The sequence below is a fragment of the Caretta caretta genome, chromosome 1 (genome assembly GCF_965140235.1).
Source record: "Caretta caretta isolate rCarCar2 chromosome 1, rCarCar1.hap1, whole genome shotgun sequence".
NCBI lineage: Eukaryota > Metazoa > Chordata > Testudines > Cheloniidae > Caretta > Caretta caretta.
In genome coordinates, this window is record NC_134206.1 from 48,283,167 (window position 1) to 48,300,699 (window position 17,533).

At 43.6% G+C, this 17,533-nt stretch overlaps 1 protein-coding gene across 6 annotated transcripts in view; it reads left to right on the top strand.

Moving 5' to 3' along the window:
• The first annotated feature begins 538 nt into the window (after positions 1–538).
• The window catches only part of B3GLCT (beta 3-glucosyltransferase), a 145,822-nt gene continuing 128,827 nt past the window's right edge, over positions 539–17,533 (top strand). For all 6 annotated transcript variants that reach the window (XM_048847064.2, XM_048847022.2, XM_048847058.2 and 3 more), the window contains exons 1-2: positions 539–790; positions 11,282–11,343. In XM_048847064.2, the coding sequence (XP_048703021.2) occupies positions 721–790; positions 11,282–11,343 (132 nt within the window). In that variant the 5' untranslated portion in view covers positions 539–720. The remainder of the gene's footprint in view (positions 791–11,281; positions 11,344–17,533) is intronic.

Genomic DNA, 17,533 nt, shown 5'->3' on the forward strand with positions numbered 1-17,533 from the left:
AGTGTGTGGAGGTGTCTCTGGGGAGATGTGGGGTGTGTGAAGATGTGGTGGAATAGTATGGGGGGAATCTCCGGGGGAAGGGGGAGTTATGGGGAGTAGGATGGAGGTGTCTCTGGGTGGCGATGGTGTGAGGATGTTGGGGTGTAGGATGGGTATCTCTGGGGGAAGGGGAGAGGTGTGGGGAGTAGGATGGAGGTGCCTCTGGGGGCAGAGGGTGTGAGGATATTGGGGGGTGTGTGTAGAATGAGGGTCTCTGAGAGAAAGGACACCTGGGGAGTAGGATGGAGGTGTCTCTGAGGAGATGTGGGGGAGTAGGGTGGGGTGTCTCGGGAGTGTGTGGGGTGCAGGATGGGGGGCTCTAGGGAGAGGGGAACGTGCGGGGAGTACGATGGGGGTGAGGAGGTGTGGGGGTGTGGGCGGGTGGGTTTCTGCAGGAGGGTGGGGTCGGTGCGTCAGGCTCGTCAGCCGCTAGGTGTGTGGAGCCCCGCGGGGCCGCCCTTCCCCCTGCCGCCCGCTAGATGGCGCCTCTCACGCGCCGCGGCAGCTCTCTGGTTCCTGGCGCCCGGCTGTGCCGGGCGGGCGCGCTCCAGCGGGGGCGGGTTGGCGGCGGCAGAGGCACCATCCCGAGGCCGCTGGCTTGAGTTCCTGCTGCAGAGGGAGGCGGGGAGCCAGACGCGCCGCTCCCCTCCCCTCCGCGCGCGGGCGGTGGCCGCTGCCAGGATGCCTCGGGAGCGCGGCAGCGGCTGGCTGCTCCCCGCGCTGCTGCTCCTGCCGCCGATCTGCGCGCCGGGTGAGTGGCCGGGGGGGCTCCGGTCTGCGCGCTGCTGGCGGGGGAGCGACCGGGCACGCGGGGAGGCGGCACCGGAGCGGCCGCTCGCCTCCTTTCCGCGGGCGGGGACACGGCTGCGGAGGGACGTTCCGCCTCCCTCGAAGTTTGTTGGCGGGATGGGCTGGGCCGGCGTCCCGCGCCGGGCAGGGGGCTCTCTGGTGAGGGCCGGGAGTCCTGTGCCTGGCGCCCGGGGGTGCTGCTGGCCGTTGGCCGCGAGCTCCGGGACAGGGTAGGGTCCCGCGCTGCTCCCCTGACACTGAGGAAGGGACCGCAGCCTCCCTCCGCTTGCCTGGAGGCCGGCGGGGGAGCCTTGGGGGGTGCCTCCTCCCACAGAGCCCCAGCCCGCGGGCTGCGGCGGGAGGGGGGTTGCCAGGGCTGGGGTTGTGTCTGGTGCTGTTTGTGAAGCGCTGGTGGTTGCGTAGGGCCTGAATCACAGCAAGGTAGGGCTGGAGAGTCCCAGCCCCAGCCCAGTGCAGGACCAGGGAAACATAAACCAGCCCTGACAGGTGTTTGTCCAACCTGCTCTTAAAAATCTCCACTTAGGGCGATTCCACAACCTCTAGGTAGAGTCCTAGAGAAATTGCCAACTCTTAGGGCTGGATGGGGACCCAGTCAGGTAAAAATCAAGTGTTTTAAAAACCAAATAATTCATACCTCTAGTCCAAATAGCTGTTTAGGCTGGGGGTGCTGCAAGGTTTTTAGGATGTGTGGAGCACCTCTGAATACAGAGGAGTGTCATGGAGCATCTCCCCATCTTTTGATATTGCAAGAAGCAATTGCTAACATAAAACAAGGAAATACTTTCCCGGTATTAATGTGGTTTACCTGACTTGTAATGTGCTTTGACAGATGGGAGAATAAAAGAGGAGAGTTAGTCCCATGTGAGCAGCCAGCTTTCCACAGCCCAGTGGTCTATGTATTACAGTTTGGAAACCACTGCCTGGATGGGTAAAAATGAAAGACTCTTCCAAATCTAATTTGTTTTTCATTATTTGTGCTGATTTTTAAAAAAAACATTTCTCATCTTGGAGAATAACATAGCATTGTCAATTTGTTATTAACCAACCTTGATATCTGGTTCTTTTTCGTTAACACACTTCTGGGGTTGCAAACCCTGCAGGGGAATATTTAAATATAAACAAACTTCAAACTCAAATAAAAATACTGGTTTTTCTTTCTTGTACAGTTTATCTTCCTCACCAAATTAACTGCATTTTGGGATTAAACTATCTGACACTCTCTTTTTAAAGCCATATTTCAGTCCCTCTCAGGATGAAGGATTTTGCTTGACTGTAAATATCACTGAAACAGGTTTCTTGATAAAGGTGAATCTCCCATTCTCCAAATTGTCATCCCAGCCTTAGAATAGCAGCTTCAAGTTTATTGCTATGTGAGGGGAAAGTCAGTCAGTTTTTTAAAAAAACCTTTAAAATTAATTAACTTCAGAAGGGGGAGAGGGCAATGGAATTGTAGGTGTGTGGACCCAGTTTAAGTCAATGGGTGTCAGTATGGGTCTAGGGATCTGCTCACATGGAGCTCATTGCAGGATCAGAACCTTAGTTTGCATAGTCTTAGAAATATCCATTTCTTTTAAGCTAAGAGCAGCCTCTTCTTTCACAAGCATCCTGTGATTTTGAGATGGCAGACAGAAAGTTGAATATTTCTCAACAGTGTAAACATTCTTTTCCATTGCCATTTTACAAAAAGGGTAATTAGATATCTTTGAACTTTCTTCTATGAAATGTATTTGCTGGTAACATGTACAGTGGAGAAAAATATTTACATAGTTTTATACTTAGTCTTAGGCTCAGGACTTTTTCATAAAGAACCACAACAGAATGACCCCCTCCACCCAACCCCCCCCCATCTTATATTTCATATAAAGAGATAGTGTACATAATAAACAATTTAAGGAATCATTTTTAATAGTTTAAAAGGTGACTTCAGCCTGAATATTTTTTCATAGATGTCTCAGTTGCTTCTTTAAAGGGCTAATCTAAAAAATTAAATGTGACTTGTTTTAATTGCCTTACATTATGTTTGGAGTTCTGGAGCTCCCAGTACCCCTCAAAACTCTGGCCTAACAAGTTTGTAGCACTAACAAGGCTTTCTCTTTACTGGTTAGGTTAGAAGCCTTTGAAGTTAATAGGGCAGTAGCAGTCAAGAAGAGTTGGTATAAAAACTTCAATGTAAATAGATAAAAAGACTGATTTATTTTGCCTCTTTACTGCTCCTGGGTTGTCTCAGTATCAAAGACCTCGATCTGTCTGAGCGACAGCAGCAATGTAGCTGTTACCGAAACCCTGGAGTGCTGTGAGAATCTGACAAAGGCAACAAAATAATACAGGGCACCAAAAGAGAGACCCAGGCTGAAAGGATCTCTTTATTAAATGATAATTAGTAAAAGTCCAAGGACTGTCTTGCATGCTGTACCTACAAGAGTCAGTAATATCAGCTGTTTCAGCATTCTAAACCTAGCTGTTCCCAAGTATTTCAAATTTTTGAAAACTGTTTATTAACAGTGTTTTTTGACATATGTAAACAATAACACATGAAAAGACTCTCATAAGGTAAGGGATAATATCATAGTTTTTCATTACCTCGTTAAGAGACCAATGCAAAGCACCTCAACTGGAAGGACTCCCTGAAGTCAGGCCCTCAAAGAGGAATATACGATAAATGTCCTTTAGGTCCTTGGTATATGCTTTAGTTTGATCTGGTAATACCATGCTTTTGCTCTTATAAATATTTGTACCTTAAATGAAAATTTTTTAATCATTTTAAGTGTGTGGAAGCTCCTCTTGTTTCTAAAAGGGAACACTTTTAAATGTAAAGAAAAACATTTTATTATTATAGAATGAAGGTTCATAGTAGTCTGCTGTTTACCAGTTGAGTAATGGAAAAGATAAGTGAGAGCTTTCCCTCTCCAATACTATCTGCCAGTGACCTTTCCCATCCCAATTTTCATGAATGTAATGGGGAACTTTAGAAAAAGATCAATGGTAATTAAAAGTCGTTATTTTACTTTCCCGGATTTCAATTTCCAATTTTAGTGGAAATCGGCTGAAAACCAGGGAGTCTGACTTTTTCTGAAAAAACAAAAGGAGTACTTGTGGCACCTTAGAGACTAACAAATTTATTTAAGCATAAGCTTTCGTGAGCTACAGCGCACTTCATCGGATGCATTCAGTGGAAAATACAGTGGGGAGATTTATATACACAGAGAACATGAAACAATGGATGTTACCATACAGACTGTAACGAGAGTGATCACTTAAGGTGAGCTATTACCAGCAGGAGAGCGGGGGTTTTAAAATATCTAAAAGTGCTCTGCTCGCCTTTACCTTATTCAACTTCAGTTACTATGGAAGTAGAATCAGAATGGCTACTGGTAGCCAGCCAGAGAGGGTGGGGACTGGAACTTGACATTTTCAACTTATGGCTGATTGCTGTGCAAATCACATAAACAACTACAGGTGCCAACCAGGTCAAAGTCTACAATATTTGAAATATGAAAAATGTGAACTTAAAATAGCAGGTAACACTTATGTGATTTCCTTACTATTTTTTTCTTAGACAATTGTAAAGATTGCCTGCAAGATAAATTGGTTAATGAGTTTGACTTATGTGGTTTCTCTTGGTGCCTCCACAACTGGAACATTCACTAGCTAATCAAGTTCTTCTCATAATACTTTTATGATTATCATGTAACATGGTAACTATTCCATGCGAGGGGTGTGTGTATGTGTATATTGGTTGACAAACATTAGGGGATTGGAAGTGTTTCTGGAATTGGGAGGTCTGAGTGGGCATTTGAGTACTTGTGAGTTTGGAGAACAGAATAGGTCTCTTCTAAGAAACATTAAATGAAACATACTGCAATTGTCTGAATTTGTGGCAATGTTTGGAGAACATCACTATTGTTATGTGTAGTGTGGTGGTGCCTAGGAGCCCCAGTCTTGGACCAGGACCTCACTGGCACAGAACAGTCAGACAGTCCCTACTCCAAAGAGTTTACAGCTCAGCTCCGCCTTGTGTCTTCTTTTCAGAGCACTGAGTAATCTACCGAGGGAGTGGTTCCTGAGTGTTAAGAAATTCTTTGAGCAGTCATTTTCTACTGATTGTCTGCCAAAAGATAATTCAATATTTGTGCATGTTAAACTCTAAAGCCACTAGTGGCCTCTGTGAATATTTGAAAAGTCTTCCCAGTTCACTTAGTGCGAAGGATACAAAGTAAATTTTTGTGCTTATCTGTTGGAAAAGAGCAGGGCTGAGAATGTAAAATTATCAGGAATAAGGATAGTGACATATTTAGACTACCATTGTCATTACTTTTCTGGACTATGTCCAAAAAGTGAATTTTGGTGGCCACAGAAACTGCATATGAGAGAGCGTCCTAGGTGAACAGCAGAAGTAGGAGATGGGAATAACAGATTTAGCAAGGCTGAAGATTTCTTGGACAGACGTCAGGATATGCTTCTACGGGCACAAGGTTCTGAAGATTCAGACCAGGCTGCACATCGGGGACAGGAGGACGGTGAAGAAAATTGGCATCATGTGACCTCCAGAAGAAAAAAGGGGAACGTCCATGTACCAGCAACGCACATACAAGTAAGTAACCGTTTTCATGTTCTCTCCACAGGTACTAAAGCGGAGAGTGGACCAGATGATACGTCTGAGGGAAGGGAGCAGAAGGAGACTCAGCCGATTAGAAGGCATGAGATGCACTGTCCTAGGGTTGGGGGTTCCACAACCACCGCTCCCAAGAGAAGGGTACTCTCTCCTCAGGGGGACTGAGTCATCTATCTGCCGCCCCGACCGGGAAAACCAAGAAGTCTGCTGCTTGCCAGGAGCTAAGATTCGCGATGTGACGGAGAGACTGCTGAGACTCATCAAGCCCTCGGATCACTACCCCTTCCTGCTTCTCCATGTGGGCACCAATGATACTGCCAAGAATGGCCTTGAGCGGATCACTGCAGACTACGTGGCTCTGGGAAGAAGGATAAAGGAGTTTGAGGTGCAAGTGGTGTTCTCGTCCATCCTCCCTGTGGAAGGAAAAGGCCTGGGTAGAGACTGTCAAATCATGGAAGTCAACAAATGGCTACGCAGGTGGTGTCGGAGAGAAGGCTTTGGATTCTTTGACCATGGGATGGTGTTCCAAGAAGGAGGAGTGCTAGGCAGAGATGGGCTCCACCTAATGGAGAGGGAAGAGCATCTTCGCAAGCAGGCTGGCTAACCAATGAGGAGGGCTTTAAACTAGGTTCACCAGGGGAAGGAGACCAAAGCCCTGAGGTAAGTGGGATACCGGGAGGAAGCACAAGCAGGAGTGCATGAGAGGGGAGGGCTTCTGCCTCATACTGAGAAAGAGGGGCGATCAGCGGGTTATCTCAAGTGCCTATACTCAAATGCAAGAAGCCTGGGAAACAAGCAAGGAGAACTGGAAGTCCTGGCAAAGTCAAGGAATTATGATGTGATTGGAATAACAGAGACTTGGTGGGACAACTCACATGACTGGAGTACTGTCATGGATGGATATAAGCTGTTCAGGAAGGACAGGCAAGGCAGAAAAGATGGGGGAGTTGCACTGTATGTAAGAGAGCAGTATGACTGCTCAGAGCTCAAGTATGAAACTGCAGAAAAACCTGAGTGTCTCTGGATTAAGTTTAGAAGTGTGAGCAACATGGGTGGTGTCGTGGTGGGAGTCTGCTATAGACCACCGGACCAGGGGGATGAGGTGGACGAGGCTTTCTTCCGGCAAGTCGCAGAAGTTACTAGATCGCACGCCCTGGTTCTCATGGGAGACTTCAATCACTCTGATATCTGCTGGGAGAGCAATACAGCGGTGTACAGACAATCCAGGAAGTTTTTGGAAAATGTAAGGGACAATTTCTTGGCGCAAGTGCTGGAGGAACCAACTGGGGCAGAGCTCTTCTTGAGCTGCTGCTTACAAACTGGGAAGAATTAGTAGGAGAAGCAAAAGTGGATGGGAACCTGGGAGGCAGTGACCATGAGATGGTCGAGTTCAGGATCCTGACACAAGGAAGAAAGGAAAGCAGCAGAATACGGACCCTGGACTTCAGAAAAGCAGACTTTGACTCCCTCAGGGAACTGATGGGCAGGATGCCCTGGGAGAATAACATGAGGGGGAAAGGTGTCCAGGAGAGCTGGCTATATTTTAAAGAATCCTTATTGAGGTTACAGGGACAAACCATCCCGATGTGTAGAAAGAATAGTAAATATGGCAGGCAACCAGCTTGGCTTAACAGTGAAATCCTTGCTGATCTTAAATACAAAAAAGAAGCTTACAAGAAGTGGAAGATTGGACAAATGACCAGGGAAGAGTACAAAAATATTGTTCGGGCATGCAGGAGTGAAATCAGGAAGGCAAAATCACACCTGGAGTTGCAGCTAGCAAGAGATGTTAAGAGTAACAAGAAGGGTTTCTTCAGGTATGTTAGCAACAAAAAGAAAGTCAAGGAAAGTGTGGGCCCCTTACTGAATGAGGGAGGCAACCTAGTGACAGAGGATGTGGAAAAAGCTAATGTACTCAATGCTTTTTTTGCCTCTGTCTTCACGAACAAGGTCAGCTCCCAGATTACTGCACTGGGCAGCACAGCATGGGGAGGAGGTGACCAGCCCTCTGTGGAGAAAGAAGTGTTTCGGGACTATTTAGAAAAGCTGGACGTGCACAAGTCCATGGGGCCAGATGCATTGCATCCGAGAGTGCTAAAGGAGTTGGTGAATGTGATTGCAGAGCCATTGGCCGTTATCTTTGAAAACTCATGGCAAGAGGGGGAAGTCCTGGATGACTGGAAAAAGGCTAATGTAGTGCCCATCTTTAAAAAAGGGAAGAAGGAGGATTCTGGGAACTACAGGCCAGTCAGCCTCACCTCAGTCCCTGGAAAAATCGTGGAGCAGGTCCTCAAGGAATCAATTCTGAAGCACTTAGAGGAGAGGAAAGTGGTCAGGAACAGTCAGCATGGATTCACCAAGGGAAAGTTTGTCTAGCCAGCAGCCGGTATCAAGTGGAGTGCCCCAAGGGTCGGTCCTGGGGCCGGTTTTGTTCAATATCTTCAAAAATGATCTGGAGGATGGTGTGGATTGCACCCTCAGCAAGTTTGCAGATCACACTAAACTGGGAGGAGAGGTAGATACGCTGGAGGGTAGGGATAGGATACAGAGGGACCTAGACAAATTGGAGGATTGGGCCAAAAGAAATCTGATGAGGTTCAATAAGGATAAGTGCAGAGTCCTGCACTTAGGACAGAAGAATCCAATGCACCGCTACAGGCTAGGGACTGAATGGCTGGGCAGCAGTTCTGCAGAAAAGGACCCAAGGGTTACAGTGGACGAGAAGCTGGATATGAGTCAGCAGTGTGCCCTTGTTGCCAAGAAGGCCAATGGCATTTTGGTATGTATACATAGGAGCACTGCCAGCAGATCGAGGGACGTGATCGGTCCCCTCTCTTCGACACTGGTGAGGCCTCATCTGGAGTACTGTGTCCAGTTTTGGGCCCCACACTACAAGAAGGATGTGGAAAAATTGGAAAGAGTCCAGCGGAGGGCAACAAAAATGATTAGGGGACTGGAACACATGACTTAGGAGAGGCTGAGGGAACTGGATATGTTTAGTCTGCGGAAGAGAAGAATGAGGGGGGATTTGATAGCTGCTTTCAACTACCTGAAAGGGGGTTCCAAAGAGGATGGATCTAGACTGTTCTCAGTGGTAGCAGATGACAGAACAAGGAATAATGGTCTCAAGTTGCAGTGGGGAAGATTTAGGTTGGATATTAGGAAAAACTTTCACTAGGAGGGTGGTGAAACACTGGAATGTGTTTCCTAGGGAGGTGGTGGAATCTCCTTCCTGAGAAGTTTTTAAGGTCAGGCTTGACAAAGCCCTGGCTGGGATGATTTAATTGGGGATCCGTCCTGCTTTGAGCAGGGGGTTGGACTCGATGGCCTCCTGAGGTCCCTTCCAACCCTGATATTCTATGTTTCTAAGGCGTGTGGTCTCCATGTACCTTTTGACAATATAAAAAAGAGATTTATAACCTACTTCATCTCTAAATAACTCCTTAGATTTTCTTCTGTGCTGTCAAGGATATAGTACAGTCTTTTTTCCAGGTTAGCTGTGTAAGCCTTGATTTATTTTAAGGATCCTGTAAATTAATATTTTATAAATCTCAGAAGCTGTGTTGTGTGAGTTATTTAAAGATCTGATGAGAAAGGAAGTATTTCTTTTCAGTCTCAGTTGCATATTAAAGTCAGATCCCTTTATGCAACCCCTCACTGGCATGTTAAAAATCGAGAATAATGAAACTCTATATTTATGTTGCAGTCATGCAAAGCAACACAATTTACCTGGTGATACATCATTTTCAGGTTAATGCCTTGCGAATATTAAGTTTCCCAAAGGATGATTTCTTGCATTAATCTTGAAATTAGAATTCTGTCAAATAGAGGACATGGAGCTGTTTTGCCTATGCAAGGTATTCCTCGTGTAGTGCTCCAAATGCAGTTATTTTGATTCATATAGTAGATAGAGGATAAGATTTTGAGGTTTTCAGAGAGGTATAAAATTAGTGTTTGGCAATGTCTGCACTAGTGAGCTTACAGCGGCACAGCTGAACCAATGCAGCTGCACCTTGGTAAGATCACTCGTGTAGCCACTCTATGCCAGCGGGAGAGAGCTCGCTAGCTGACATAGCTACCACCGCTTGTGCAGATGGTTTTATTATGTTGGCGGGAGAAGTTTTCTTGCCAACATAGCACTGTTTACACCGGCGCTTCTGTCGGTATAGCCCATGTCGCTCAGGGGTATGTGTTTTTTCACACCCCTAAGCGACATAAGTTATACTAACAAAAGTGGTAGTGTAGCCTTTGTTGTTCATTAGAAAACACTGGAGTTCTCAAAACACGTTGTGTCCTTTCAAAATAGGAGTGCAAAATGATTTCTTAGTCTGATTTGAAAATAAATAACATTGTGCGGGTAGACCCCCTGCACTAATGGAGAGTGCCATTGAATCCCATGGGTCTTCCCATGCATAACCCCTGAAAGAACAGGGGCCTTAATCAAATCAAGTCTTCCCCATTAGATGTTTTGGGGTGGCTGTTTACCACTGTTTTCTTGTCTCCACTGGTATGAGTTAGAGATCAGTTTCAACAGTAGCTGGGATGTCATCATGAAATACAGTTCCTAGATATTTAGTGACATTTGGGCTCCAATTTAAAGGGTATAGGACTATGGATAACCAGAAATGAAAAAACAAAAGAGTTGGGACAATCCTGCCTATTCCTTCTCCTAAATTACAAGATGCCTAGTGGGGATACTATTTACTAGTATTCTGGCTAAGCAGATTTATAAAGAGTAGCTATTCATTTTTTAAAAACTTCATTCCAAACTTTATATGTTTAAAAGCCGCAATAAGAAACTTCATCTGACCCAGTAGAAGGCTTTCTTGGTGTCAAGGGAAACAGTAATTGTGTAATAAGTGACCAGGCTGAGTGGAGTCTTTGGATCTTTCCTTAAATTATAGCAGTTTTGGTTCAGAATACTTTTGACTTCTTTGTCACCTTTAATTTAAAAAAAAAATCTTAACAATCTTTTCAAAGCCTCAGCCCCCTGAGGTAAATATAATCCCCATTTTACAGGCAGGTAAATTGAGACATAATTGGCTAAAAAGTTACATTGGGAAGGAAGCAGAAAAATTAATAAAAATCTTTTTTTCAAATTTTAATTACTTAAAGGTTAGAAAGAAATTAATGTGGACGTGTGTGCTCCTAAGGCAATTTCAACTTACCAGTGGGCAGGGACTCAAGATAATATTAGGTCAGTCCAAATTGGGAGCCTGGGCCTCTCTTCACCCTGTTAATTCCTAATTGGACCTCCTTTCCCCATGCATTAAAAACGGCTATACTGCTTGCTGTTCAGAGTATGTGATCAAGAAATATGATGGCCCTCTTCAGTTATGATAGTTTTATGCCAGCTCCTGACATTATTTCAGAGAGTTTGTGTATGAACTCGCCTTCACGCTGGATTTCCAGTGGGTCTTCTCTATAATAAACACAACCCTTAACCTCAGGGTAGAGTGAAATCTAAGTCCTCCCATATGATACATTGCACTATCATCTGAATCATTGGACTGGCCAGATGTTTTTTCTTTTTTTAAATGAGATTTATTTTGACTTGAAGCCAAAATCAGTTGGCTTCACATCAAAGAACAATTTTCTGTTCAGAAATGTATGATAACAGAATTGTCAGGCTAGATCAGTGCAGCTTCTCAAACAGCAGATTGTCTAGTGGTTGAAAAGATTATCACAAATATTCTCCACATTAAGTGACTATTATCTAAGTTGCTTTCTTGTTCTAAAAAGGCAGAACTTTGTCCAATGTGATGATCAACTACTGTATTTTGAAAAAATATATTATTTTTGCTTTTTTTTTTTCCCCAGCTTTGGCTGTAAGTGTAGCTGCTGAAGATGCAAAGGAACAGATTGAGCGACTGGTATCACAGGTAGTAAATTCTAATTCTGTAGCAGCAGTAATGTACCATCTAGATTATAAAATCTTTGGGGAAGAGACTGTGGGTAAAATTCTGATCCCTTTGAACTCAATGAGGTCTTTGTCATTGATTTCATTGGAGCCAGGACCTAATGCTGCCTTATTTTCTCTGAGGCGCCTAGCACATCTTTAGTAATACCACTTTTCTAGAGCCTCTATTTTACAGCTTTTCCTACCCAAAGAGTTCTTAGAATGACCACACCTGGTCCTTTATTGATTTTATTCATTTCAATCCCTTTCTTAAACTGGATCTAATATATTTTGATATTGTATTTTAAGAGTTATAGCTTTATTTTATTTAACACATCCATTTTTCTAACAGAAATGTTGTAAAACTTGTTTTGCAATTTAGACATAAATTTTATATATATACAATTATAAATTGGCCTATGGAAGTCCCCAAATCTGCATTGCTGAGACCTGCAACTGTCAAATTCTTTCATTTTTTGTGGTACTGATCACATATTGTGGTAGCTGCTTTCCTACTCTGTCTTCCTCTTCTGTCTTGCCAGTTGGTAATGTCAGTTGAAGTCTTTCATTATCACATTTTAGGTAGGTTCTTTTGTACAGTAAGCAGAGTGCTTTGGCATGACAAGAAGTCACTCAAAAATAAAATTATTGCGTTTAGTAATTGGAGGACAGAAACATTTTTCCTGTCCAGTACTCATTTAAAAGTAGAGTAAAAACCTTAGTAGTTAGTATAAACAGATAGCAGTTGACGAAGTTATCCAGAGTAAATTTTGAACACACAACACTATCAACACAGAGCTCCTCCCAGTTTTCATTGTATACTTCGTGTGTGTATGTATATGTATGTATGTATGTACACCTGCTTGGTGGGGATAGGAAGTGTTAAGTTTTACTTATTTGTTGATTTTGAATAATATGGAATAACTTGAGGATCAAATGGTGCCTTTCTGCTAAATTAAATCTGACATATTTCTATGCATGCCACTCTGCAAATAAAACTTGCATATCTAATTTTTATATTGTGAGAACACCACATAAGTAACTCCTAAATTCAGGTAAAACCATCCCTGCCCCCATTTAGTTGAATAACAAAATTGCTAGGTTTTGGGGGTTTAAAAAAAGAAAAAAAAAGAACCAAAAACGAATTAGTCAGGGATAGACTCTGTGAGCAATATCCACTTTTTATTCTTAATCAGCTGAAGAATTTGCATCCAGTAATCTCTTGGCATCATCACAGTCAAAGACCTAATTAATATGTTCATAAATCTTAATTTTTGCTGGATATTGCTGCTCCAGCATTAATCTTAATACATTCAGATTTCTGTACCACAAACTTTTGAGGTACTGACATACATGCATTCTAGTATGAAAGATAAGTTGTCATATTTTCATTACCATCAGATGCTTTTTTGTTTGGCTACTTCTAATGCAGCTTCTCAGTCAAATGTAGAACTAAAAGAAACAATGAAAATCTTGCTTCTGTCACTTTCCAGGGTATGCTCTTACTTGTCTTGGGCGTTATGAAGTCCTTCCCATTAAGTCAGAATTCCAAAAACTTCACTCAAATTAACTTAATCCCTATAGAAGTGCTCTCTTGAGAATTCTGTAGACTATAATCCTCTATTTGTAGAACAGAAATGACACAGGTGACAACTGTGCCAAGCTTCACCATACAACCCTATGTGCTTACCAGTAAAAACTTGAATTACTGGGCAGTTTTGGAGGACATTCCTGAACTGTATGGCATACTGTAAATACTGTTCTATCAGTTTATAATAAGCAACCCCTATCTATCTGTGACCCCTGAAAGAATTTACTCTTTAGAGAAAATTTCTCAACTGGCTTTTACTTTAACATTGTGGATGAATGCTAACTCAAGGTCAGAGAAGGGGCCACAAAGACCAATATTGCTCCCATTATCGAGGGCATCTGAGGATATGTCTCACTGTAGCTGGGAGGGGTGATTCGCAGTGCAGGTCGACAGACTTGTGCTAGCTCACCTCAAGTTAGCATGCTTGGACTTGGGCGGCTAGCCCGAGCTGCTGTGAGTGCTGCAGTGCCCACACGGCTATATTTAGCGTGCTAGTTTAAGGTGAGCAAGCTAGAGTGAGTCTGTCTACCTGTACTGGAAATCACCCTTCCCAGCTGTAGTGTAGACATATCTGAGAGAGTTAGAGGATGGCTTACTGGTAGGCTGAGAGGCACACGTCCAGGGTAGAAGCATTGTGGATTACAAATGAAATCCAGCTTCTGTTTTGTTTATGTTCATGTGCAAGGCTTGTCTTTCTCCTTGGCTTATGAAATGTGTTGGTTATGCTAGGTGTTGGACTGTGGGGATTTTGTGTGTAGTTGATTGATTTGTTATATTTATGTTGAGGCTGTGTATTGAGTTGATCTGGGGAAATTGTTGGGTCTGCTTATTTTAGTGTATTTTAAAAAAAACTGTTAAGAATGCCCAGAGAATTAGATGACTGCTCTTTTTATTATGTTTCTAGATCAAACTAACAAATAAAATGCATTTTGTTTGTGTTAGTTTTAATTTTAAAAATAACAACCAACTGATATCAGGTTTTGCCCTGTTTGTTTTTACAAATTATTTTGAGTCTGAGAGCTGTATGTCCAGAAAGAGTAAGTATCTCTCCCAGATACTCTCCGACATCGCTGTCAGAGAGCAAGGTTATGTGTGCATCATACATCTGCATGGAAGGTCTATCTTCAAAAGTCATTGGCCTACTCTTCATGACTATTCTGCCCTTGTCTACTTTGCTGCCACTGTTACTGAGGGTGACAGTTGTGAAGGTGTGTTTTCCAAGGTGGATACCTGTTTTCTGGAAACTAGACTGACGCCTTGTCTCGACTACAAAATTAAGTAGGTTGACGTACAGCCACTGCAGTAATTACTGCAGTGGTTCATGACCACACTATGCCCCTGCTGTCAGTGTTGCGTGACCTAATCAGGAGTGCTTCTACTGACTTAACTGTTTGGGATATTGTGGGGCACTGACAGCTGGAGCAGCCCTGCCCCAGAGTGGCCAGCTTCTGGCTGTGTAAGTAATATAGTCTCTACACAGACAATGCGTCACTCTAACTACATCAGCCTAAGTGCTATGCCTCTCGTGGAGGTGGAGTTATTAGGTTGGTGTAGTGGGCAATTTAAATCAGCGGGAGCAATGTTGTAGCGTAGACACTTACAGAATTAGATTGATGCAAGCTGCCTTACGTTGACCTAACTCTATAGTGTAGATCAAGCTTTAGACTACCAGCCCAGTTTGCATCTCATTCTGTCGGACACAGATTTCATACATTTGTGATTTCCAGGCTTGGTTACTGTAACTCATATGTGGGTATGAAAGGTGGGGTCTCATTGAGGGAGAGATTCCCAACAAATCACCAAAGAATTAGATGGAGATAATGGGAAGGAGGAGAGGGATTTACAGTCAGAGCCCCAGGTTTTTGCACATGCAGAATAACACAAAATAAAATAAAAACCAATGTGTATGAAGAATTAAAATGAAAAACTTACCCCGCAGTGATAGCTCCTTTGGCTATTGTCCCCTGAGGCTTGGCCTTGCTCCCTGCTTGAGGAGTTTGTGAACTCCATACACAGGGTTGCAGTGCTGCTCAGCTTCGGCCTGGCCACCCCACACTTCGCAATCCCTCACTGCCTCTCATCCCCCAAGGGGCAGGACCTGACATGTCTTCTTTTCCTCTGTGGATAAAACAAACTGCCCAAAAAATAAAATGAAAAATGATAAAGAATGTCGGGGGGGGGGGTTCTATTTATAGTCAGGAATTAATAGACACAATGGTAGGGGAATTAAAAATAAGTTCACTATTTAACAATAAATAAACAGTACTTGTGTACTTAGTCCGTTCCCTCTAAGCATCTCAAAACACTTTTTAAACGTAGTTAAACCTTATGCTATCCCTGTGAAATAGATATTTATCTTGATTTTACATGTGGGGAAATGGAGGCATTGAAGAGGTGCTATCAGTGAGAAACTATGCAAACTGGGACTTTTTTCTTTTTAGAACTTTTGTAGGAAGCCCAAGCTGCTATTAAACTTAGGGCTAGTCTACGCTGGCAACACTAAAGCGCTGCCGTGGCAGCACTTTAACATGCCTTGTGTGGTCGCGGCAGAGCACTGGGAGAGAAAAAAAACCCACCTCCACGAGGGGCGCAGCTCCCAGTGCTGGTGCACTGTCTATACTGGCATGTTACAGCGCTGAAACTTGCTGCCCTCTGGGGGGGTGTTTTTTCACACCCCTGAGCGAGAAAGTTGCAGCGCTATAAATTGCCAGCGTAGACAAGCCCCTAGTCTCTCTATCAGCCAGCCGAGCTCAAGCACACACTCTTTCGAATCAGTTTTCAGCTTATTCAGAATCAGTTGAATAAGCTCCCCAGATATTTTTAGAACTTACGTCTTGGTTTCCTCTGTGATGCTGTAATGTCACTACTCTGTTTCTAAGCACGCCGCTAAAATTCCATCACAAATGTGTATAACATGAAATTATGGGGGTTTATTTGGGCAGCTGCAGCAGCCTTTTTGTATTTCTTTGAATTCTATGGTGTAACTTGGATTTAGGGGTTTTCTTTAAGAATGTTGTTTATCTCAGTATGCAATGCAGTTATAGCTGTGTCAGTCCCAGGATATTAGAGAGACAAGGTGAGTGAGGTAATATCTTTTATTGGACCAGCTTCTATTGGTGAGAGAGACTATTTTTCAAGCTTACATTGAGCTCTTCTTCTGGTCTGGGAAAGGTACTTCCAGCATCACAGCACCAGGCAAGGTGGAACAGAGGGTTTAGCTTAAGTAGTTTGCATTTATTGTAAGGGAATATTCAAGGTAAAGTGGTCCGTTAACACCTCTGCAGTCATAGGACAAAAAGAGGGGTTTAAAGGATTACAGATTGTTGTAATAACTCATAAATTCAGTGTTTCTGTTAAGCCCATGATTTTTAGTGTCTGTCAGAGTACATAAGCTCCCAGGCTCATCTTCTGAAAGTGTTGTGTAAATTTCCTTTGAGGATGAGGACTGATTGGTCAGATATAGTGATCGCTCTGTGAAAAAACAACAAGGAGTCCTTGTAGCACCTTAGAGACTAACAAATGGATTTGGGCATAAACTTTTGTGGGATATAACCCACTTTATCAGATGCATTGAGTGGAAAATAGAGTAAGCAGGTTTAAATATAAAGCACATGAAAAGATGGGAGTTGCCTTACCAAGTGGGGGTCAGTGCTAACGAGGCCAATTCAATCAGGGTGGAAGTGACCCATTCCCATTCCCAACACTTGACAAGAAGGTGTGAGTATCAACAGTGGGAGGTAGTGACCCAGCCACTCCCAGTCTTTATTCAGGCCTAATTTGATGGTGTCAAGTTTGCAAATTAATTCCAGTCTGCAGTTTCTTGTTGAAGTCTGGTTTTGAAGTTTTTTTGTTGAAGAATGGACACTTAAGTCTGTTATTGAGTGTCCAGGGAGATTGAAGTGCTCTCCTAATGGTTTCTGAATGTTACAATTCTTGATGTCTGATTTGTGTCCATTTATTCTTTTGCGCAGAGACTGTCCGGTCTGGCCAATGTACATGGCAGAGGGGCATTGCTGGCACAGGAAAAGTGTTCACTCACAAGTGACGTGGTGTTTTTGTCTTATTTTCCTGTGTAATTTGAGGGTATAGTGATTATCTGATTTCACCCACACAGTTGCTATTGGGGCATTTAGTGCACTGGATGTGGAACACCACATGTTGTGATAGGCATGTGTGGAACCCATGGATCTTGAAGGTGTGTTGAACATTATAGCAGAGGAGATAGGAGTGCAGGTTTTGAATCTGTTGCTCTGGTAGGGTCTATTGCCACTTGGAGATAGAATCATAGAACCTCAGGGTTGGAAGAGATCTCAGGAGGTCATCTAGCCCAACCCCCTGCTCAAAGCAGGAGCAACACCAACTAAATCATCCCAGCCAGGGCTTTGTCAAGTCGGACCTTAAAAACCTCTAAGGATGGAGATTCCACCACCTCCCTAGGTAACCCATTCCAGGGCTTCACAATCCTCCTAGTGAAATAGTGTTTCCTAATATCCAACCTAGACCTCCCCCACTGCAACTTGAGACCACTGCTCCTTGTTCTGTCATCTGCCACTACTGAGAACAGCCTAGCTCCATCCTCTTT